This window comes from Thermobia domestica, chromosome 7, assembly GCF_964235325.1.
Source record: "Thermobia domestica chromosome 7, izTheDome1.hap1.1, whole genome shotgun sequence".
Classification (NCBI taxonomy): Eukaryota; Metazoa; Arthropoda; class Insecta; order Zygentoma; family Lepismatidae; genus Thermobia; species Thermobia domestica.
The window spans coordinates 284,463,291-284,471,919 of record NC_137460.1 but is presented as its reverse complement, the minus strand read 5'-3'; the positions used below and the strand labels follow the sequence as shown (position 1 = coordinate 284,471,919).

Genomic DNA, 8,629 nt, shown 5'->3' with positions numbered 1-8,629 from the left:
GTACTATTTGCCGGATGCGGAAGCATTGCGGAAGGGTTGAGCAGCATGGTAGGATGGCGAACAGGTGTAACGGATGCGCAAAAATAATGAAGAAAACCTTTTAAATTTATGTGAAACACACGAAGTACTGAAATTAAGTGAAATGTAACAATGTTTAATACTTTAAGCACTGTTTTTTGTATGTTGCAAAGTCCAAGGGCAACTTCAGACTGGAGGGGCAAATCTAAACTTAAGCCAAAATGGAGGACACTTTCTCTCGGATGTAAGCCGAGAAGCAGTTTGGATTCCGCTTTTACCTTATGTGACCGCTTCCTGCACAACCTGATTGTTGCATAATAACACCAAGCTGAAATAAACTTATTTCTGTCCATAAGTAATACAAATACATAGAGCAAATTATTTAAACAAACAAACAAAAAAGTTTAAACCCAAAAAAAACCGGATTTAAGTGAATTGCACGTATAGGCCTAGTCGTTTTTCAGTCAATCAAAATTTACTATATTAATGTCTTTAGTAACGCACAAATGCGTAATTCAATACGTTTAAAGCATCACTCGAGCAGACGGCTCTACAAAATTTTCACACATGTATCGCATTTTCCGATATCTTCTAGCAGAGCATGCACTGAATGAAGAGCTAATGCTTAAACAATGAACCAACTTGTGCTAAGTGGCCACTAAAAGCACGTACGTCATAAACTGAGTCAGAGCCCGAGCGGAGCGAGGTGGTGCGTCAGCGACGGGGGCATACACAAAAAAATGGATAGTGGAAAAATACATAAAATATCCGCAATAAATTTCAACTTTAAAAACACTTAAATAATTTTAATAACTCTTACTTTCAAAATGGCTTCACTAGTTTTCCGGGTACAAATGGCCCGCTGCGAGGAGAAATTCGTTTGGGAGTATTTTTAGTACAAGGGATCCAGAAACACGTAAAAAACTTAAAATTTACAGAAGAAATGAATGATGCAAGTACTTAGACGTAACGTATCGTAACCAAATCTAAGCTAACCTGAACTAACATAAACTTCCCTAATATTATAGAAATAAGCGAAATTCTATCATTTTTTGGAAAATTATGCGGGACACTTACACTAATTTAACATACACTAACATAACCTACATTAAACTAACCGAATGTGAACAGAAATTACCAAAATTGTAACATTTTTTAGAGAAAAGAACCCCCTTCTGCTAAACATATGTATTCGTTTGTTTTGAATTTTTACTTACTTTTCCACACTTCGCGTAGTACATTTTACGTTTCAACATACTATGACGCTGCTAAAACTTCATGATACGACGCTCTTTATGACATAGTCCTTTGTAATAAAATCGTATGTTTGCATTATATCCATCACAAATGTCTATTGCTAACATGAACACAACATTTCCGCAATTTATTTCCACCTTCTTCTCATTCTTGTATTCTTCCGCCTTCAGGTTCAGTAAATACCGGCAGTTACACTTACAATACGTTCACTCGTACTCAAAATGCATTTCAATATTATATCTATGAACAGAAATTACTTATGTTCACACTCTACTTCTTTCACGAAAAGTGTTTGACATCGTATTTAACTTATAAATCTCGTTTTCGGTAGATCTGCTCGGGTGAAACCCGTTTAAAATACTAAATTTTCATTTTCTGTGTGTGTGTGTGGGGGGGTTGTATTCCTTTGCACAGATTTACTTTAGGAGGCTTCGGTGTACGTACATAATAAGAACATGGAGCAGGCGCGTTAGCGAAGATCGGTGAACACATAGAGGTTGGGGCAAAACATTGTATATGGCTTAAAATCTCTTACTTTACGTATTGAATTATGCATTTGTGCGTTACTAAAGAAATTACAGATTGGTGTTGCAAAGTAACATAACACATTACCAGCGTAAATTTCTTAATTTCATGAATCGCTCAACTCTCGGACATTTCTATAGTAGCGTGTGATGAGTTAGTACATTGACTTCGGATACTTCACTTCGTATCCTGTGCTTACTAGCTACCTTATGGGTGAATCCGTGCTTAAGATCAAGTTTAATGTTTTCTACGTAGAGACGTGTCTCATAGGGAAGAACACAACCATTTAGATTTACACACTAGTTTATTAAAATATTATTACGAATTTGTTTTGTAAAGTGTACAAACATGTACAGCAAATCTGCACCATTATTGCGCTGAAAATTACACTACGATATTTACAGTTAAATTTTTCGGTCCATGTTCCGTTAAGGGGGTCCAAAACTACACTGGAACCCCTTAAGCTAACCTAACCTAACCTAACCTGACCTGACCTACCCTAACCTAACATAACGTTATATTATGTAATCAAACGAAAATCAATAGAAAGAATTGCTGTCAAAGACACTGGACCCCCTTAACGGAACATTGACCAATTTTTCCATTGCAATGTTTATACACTGCACAGTATTTGCAATGTGACGCCTGTTGAACTTGGAAACTATTCCTGTTTTAAATGTGTTCTTTTATAAGATATTGTCTGAAATGTATATAGCATTAGCTTATATACGCAACTAAATTATGGAATAGATTTACAAGGGTTATAATTAATAAAATCATGGAGTTCACTTACCATATAAATTGTTTCTCTACCATCATTGTTAATTCCTCGTTCAACTCGATAAGTAAGTCGATTTAATGTTTCAAATTCCTTAAACCAAGAGATCCATTCTTCCCTTTCTCTTATACAAAGTCTAATTACATTATTTTCTAATTTCACGTAATTAATATTTGTAGATAGAATATACATTATTCTTTCTGCTTTATGCCCTCCACAGCTCCACTAGTTACTTCCAATCCAAGTGAACGATTCGATTTGTGTCACTACTCCGTTTCTGTCTTAGAATGGAATTATAACGTATGAACAATTCAACCAATCAGAACTGCGAAATTTCTCCGGTTGTGGATTCTCGGGCGTGAAAAAAATATGCATCCGGGTTCCATTTCACTTTCCTCCGGCTGCTACAAACAAACAAACAATTGCCTAGAGAGCGATCGTGGCTAAGGAAATAAGGATCTGCAGAAGAAGATGATTTTAAATATAAAGTTGCTTTTGTGAACGTTCTTGTAAGTCATTTCATTAAGACTGGCAACTTAAAATATAAGGGAAGTATAAAAACAGTGTTATATTCTTATTATATTTCAATTCACAATGGCTGGTGAGGCGTCTGTTAAGTTAGAATTGATGTGCAAAGAAGAAATTGCTTTTGACTTACCTCAGGAAGATCCACTCGAAGGGAAAGGGTGGACATACGAACTGATGACTGACAAGAAAGAGTTAATATTATCCACAACGGAAAGAGAGGAAACAATGGACAAGGATACAGCTATGTGTTCTTTGGATGTGAAACTAAACGGTGATAGGGTGAAATCAGAATTAGCAGTAGAAGAAGATCCTGAATTTGAAATGGTTCAGGAGACTTGCGCGTCGTACTCTAATGACTTCCAACAATTAACAACAAAAAGTTTAAATTCACTTCGCCCAGAAAGGTAATGTTCAATTTTTCATATACTAATTGGCTCAGATTGATAATACGGTTACATGCGTTCGGATAGTTTGTTGGTTAAAAGCAATTTTTCACGAGAAATATTTAGGTATGGGAGATATTTCGAACGTAAGTTAGTAACCTACAATTAGGAAATTGCAAGGCACAGATAGACAAGCTGTATACAAAATAAAAATGAGATCGATACGACTCATACAAATCTTATGTAGTTTAGATCTTGATAAACTAATTATTTCTTTATTATTGATCACACACTTATCACTAATTGTTGCACATATTTAAAATATGGGTGCTCGACAATATTGTTTTATTTATATAGAGACTTATGTAAAATAAGAAATCGTGAGAATGGTATTTATCCTAATATTTTGCAAAGTTAAACGTGGTATGTATTATATTGGAGCAAGAACTATTTAGAATTTAGCTCAAATGTGTGTAGCCTCATTTTTCCGGAGGTGTTCGAGAGACATTTTAGGAAAGAATATTTTAACCATCAAAAGATGTTTGTTAATTGCAGAGGTCCACACATCAAACCATTTCATAGCTTCACTCATTTCTTTCAAGGAAGTCGACTTTTTACATTCCCAGGAATCATTTCTAGAGTATGGACCAAAATTTCTGAATATATACTCTAAGGGCTTAGTGAACGTACATGATATGAAAATTATTGTACAAACAACGCTAACCAGCATGTGCTAGATGGCCGGTAAAAATAAGATTGCTATGCAGATTAGGGCATTACGCAGAATGTTGGTAAACGAGGATAGCGCAAAATTCTTTATTTAGGATAAACTTACATGTCTTAGGTGTTGAATGTGTTCTTGTACGTTCCTAAGTATTTTATAGGTAACATCCTGAAAGGCTTTCTGTGCTTGTATATTTGTGTTCCAAATTAACACAATATATTAGGGACGTAATTCCTTAGTCATATGAATTCCTTCCTCCCCAAACGTTTTTCTAGTTTTGTGTCATGATTTGCCACATTGAATTTTGATATTTCATTTCGCTTACAGTGGTAACTAGCTACCGTAACACGGGGTTACTTTGCACATTGGGCATTACTTCCCACAAAATATGAAAAGAGATTCAGTCATCTGTTAGTAAAACCCTGAACTGTAAGCAGATTGGTGGTAGTTCATATTTTTCCCACTGGGTGTGTCTGTACAGTCATATGGTACTATGTTACCGTGGTGTCACATATTCTGTCTGCTTGTATGTGTGGAATGCGGTGAGCGGGTAATTGAATTTTGGAAATTTTGGACACTCATTTACTGCACCCCTTAGTATTATTCAATTTGTTTCAATCTTTAACTTTAAACAGAGGCGGTACAGAGGGATAAAAAGTAAAAATGGGATATTTCTTAACAGAAAATCCCTTTTCTCGTGATTTTCCAGCCCCGATAGCCTACACAATGGAGACATTTGAATGTTACCGTTTGAAACTTTGTTTTATTCCGAAGAGAATAATGTACAAATCATGATTCTAGGATAAATAAGAATGAGTAAATTTTTATATTATATCCGGGTCATCTGGGGTATTGTGGGGATGTTCTTAGCTCATTGTTAAATATTTTTCCCGCCCTTACTATTCAAGATAGAAGCTTGAAATTTTGTACAGACATTTAGTACACTCTTAGTATTTCCCAGTTGATTTTGAGATCTGTACGTTAACATAGGGGAGTCCAGAGGGGATCAAAATTAAAAAAGAACAGAAAAGATCCCGTCTCAAAATTTTCCGCTTCAGGGACATGATAGGGAAAATGTGAATGTTATCGTTTTAAAGGCTGTTCTATTCTGAAGAGAAGGTGGTATGAACCATGATCCTAGGATAAATATGAATGATGCTTGACGGAAAGTCTATAATTTACACCCCCCCAAAAAAAAACATATTTTAAAATTGTTAAAAAACAATGTTTGGGATTGATATAGGTTAACGATTGGGGATTAATTCAAAATTGAATCCCAATACTTTCACTTAAATGGCATAATTAACATTTAATACTAATTCCTAATACTTTTTCTTCAGTTCGCGACTTGTATTATACGAGGAGAAAGATTTGATTTAAATTTTAAAAAAATCATCACAAATGTTTTTTAAAAAAATCATGATTTTTTTCCACCCTGATGAAGATTAAACTTTCTTTAGGCACCTACAGAAGTAAAAATATTCGCTTTTAGCAATTTTTCTATGGATTAGTTCCAGGAAACAACAAAATTGCCAAATAGGGTCAAAATTTCTAATAAACTGACGTATTACGGTTTGATAAAGTACAACTTTGTTGAAATAGCAACACTGTTAGTCTAGTAGTATTGAATAACATGTCAAAAATAGGTTCCCCCTGCCGATATTTTAATGGTGCAAAATGTCAGGGTTTTATATTTATTAGTTAGAAGTTACAAAGGCGTATCAAGACAAATGGTCCACCTGTATACCGCCCAACTCAATGCTGAAACGGTACGTTCCCGATTCCTGAATATTTACATAGGAGTGCCGAATCAAATTGGTAAAGCTTACATCCAGTTGTTTCATACTAGGAAATCAGATTATGATTATTGTAATTTAGTAGGCACACCAACCGAAATAAGAACTTTCTATGGATACTGTGCTGTAAGTGCGTTACTTTTTAAAGGACACCCCCTCCCGGTGAAACTGGAAGTGGGGGATCATCTTTTTTGCCTTTTTTCGTCATAAGGTAATAATATGAGCTAAAATAAAAAAGATTAAAACAATAAATAGTAGAATTTTTTTCAGGCATAACTGGGTTAATACAGTTTCCATACATTTTGCTAAACTTTTCCGACGGTGGAAATTAATATCTAATAGAGTGCTCTTTTGTATGCAATCACTCAAATGAAGAATAAATTTACTGTTTTTGGCCTACCTATGCTGCGTCTTTACCATTTCAGGATTGTAAGCATGCAACCATACAAGGTGCATAATTTACTTAATGAATGTAGTGTGCATCCTTTAAATGGGATAGAGAATTTTTAACCGTTCAGAAACACTTGCTAATGTTGAAAGACTATTTTGTGAAGAAAAAAAAAAAAAAAAAAAAGATAAACGTAAGTATGCAGTCATAGAATAAGACAGTAGGGAACATGCCGTGAATACTTGTTCGCAGGGTTGGCTGGTTTAAACCACAAACCAAACAACGAAACATGTTTGTAAAATCTTGATGAATACACAATTGTGGGTTATCACGATTCACTCCCGTATATTTTTAGTATTATATTCAGATCTAAATTCCCCATTCATTACTCAGAGATTATATTACAAAAGCATCTTTTTCTTTATAAGTTTATGAATATTTCTTTTGTGATTTTTTATAGTTGTATATTGCATTATTGTTATGCAATTGCAAAGAAAAACTCTAAATATTATTTCGGTGCTTGAGGTCCCTGGTTCGATCCCAGCTCACGCCGTGTGGAATTTGTGGTGGACAAACACCATGCTCGTGGGTTTTCTCGGGGTTCTCCCATCTCATCCCACTTTCTTCATTTCACTCATCACCATGTCCTTTAGCCTAACCGGCATACACGTGGGACGTAAAACTTGAAGATTTCATTTCATTTCAAAATACAGCGAAATGCCGTACTTTTTTGGGAGGAGGGGGTCATACAAACCCCACAAGAGGCATTTATTAAAATCAGAAGTATCTTTGGTATCTATTTATGTATAAATGGGACAGAGCCAAAGTGGACTCAAACAATCCTTATCTTTATTTACTTTTCTTACTCATATGTAAATTAAGTCGTCGTATTTCTTTAACTTGTACTAATAAAGGTCGTAGCGAACTAACTTAGACTGAAATAGTTCTGTACTCTGCACTATTTTGAAATTGTACATATAATTCTGTATAATGGTTTCACTTGTGTAACTGTTTATCTTTAGTCCTTCCGAAATGACTCTTGGTAGTTATATTAACAAGCAGGGTTGGCAAAAACCATGGTTTTTATTGAAAAAACAATTTTTTTTTTGTTTAAACTTTTTTTTTTTTTTTTTTTTTGTCGGCAGACGTATCGCATTTGTGGCCAATTAGTCCCGGTTTCGAGTTAAAATGGAGGGTTAAGTTTAGAGTTACCCCTCCGCTTTTTATAAAAATCAGGAAAATTTACAGGAGAAATGAGGTAAGAAATGATAATTTAAAGATTTTATTTGATGTTTAGGAATGTAAGTTCGGCAGCAGAGTTATGTTTAATGCGAGAAAAGATATGTGGAAGTTAGTACTATTTGCCGGATGCGGAAGCATTGCGGAAGGGTTGAGCAGCATGGTAGGATGGCGAACAGGTGTAACGGATGCGCAAAAATAATGAAGAAAACCTTTTAAATTTATGTGAAACACACGAAGTACTGAAATTAAGTGAAATGTAACAATGTTTAATACTTTAAGCACTGTTTTTTGTATGTTGCAAAGTCCAAGGGCAACTTCAGACTGGAGGGGCAAATCTAAACTTAAGCCAAAATGGAGGACACTTTCTCTCGGATGTAAGCCGAGAAGCAGTTTGGATTCCGCTTTTACCTTATGTGACCGCTTCCTGCACAACCTGATTGTTGCATAATAACACCAAGCTGAAATAAACTTATTTCTGTCCATAAGTAATACAAATACATAGAGCAAATTATTTAAACAAACAAACAAAAAAGTTTAAACCCAAAAAAAACCGGATTTAAGTGAATTGCACGTATAGGCCTAGTCGTTTTTCAGTCAATCAAAATTTACTATATTAATGTCTTTAGTAACGCACAAATGCGTAATTCAATACGTTTAAAGCATCACTCGAGCAGACGGCTCTACAAAATTTTCACACATGTATCGCATTTTCCGATATCTTCTAGCAGAGCATGCACTGAATGAAGAGCTAATGCTTAAACAATGAACCAACTTGTGCTAAGTGGCCACTAAAAGCACGTACGTCATAAACTGAGTCAGAGCCCGAGCGGAGCGAGGTGGTGCGTCAGCGACGGGGGCATACACAAAAAAATGGATAGTGGAAAAATACATAAAATATCCGCAATAAATTTCAACTTTAAAAACACTTAAATAATTTTAATAACTCTTACTTTCAAAATGGCTTCACTAGTTTTCCGGGTACAAATGGCC

At 35.0% G+C, this 8,629-nt stretch overlaps 1 protein-coding gene across 1 annotated transcript; it reads left to right on the top strand.

The window, feature by feature from the left end:
* The first annotated feature begins 2,860 nt into the window (after window positions 1-2,860).
* LOC145689087 (uncharacterized) lies at window positions 2,861-7,751 on the top strand. Its single transcript, XM_081763216.1, has 2 exons — window positions 2,861-3,510; window positions 7,543-7,751. Exons 1-2 carry the CDS (start codon window positions 3,173-3,175, stop codon window positions 7,565-7,567), a joined length of 363 nt encoding a protein of 120 aa, XP_081619342.1. The 5' UTR covers window positions 2,861-3,172; the 3' UTR covers window positions 7,568-7,751.
* The last annotated feature ends 878 nt before the right edge of the window (window positions 7,752-8,629 follow it).

Coding starts and splice junctions, on each gene's coding strand:
- LOC145689087 (XM_081763216.1), top strand. CDS start 3,173: ATGGCTGGTGAGGCGTCTGTTAAGTTAGAATTGATGTGCAAAGAAGAA. Junction 3,511..7,542: donor AATTCACTTCGCCCAGAAAG/GTAATGTTCAAT, acceptor TTTTGTCGGCAG/ACGTATCGCATTTGTGGCCA.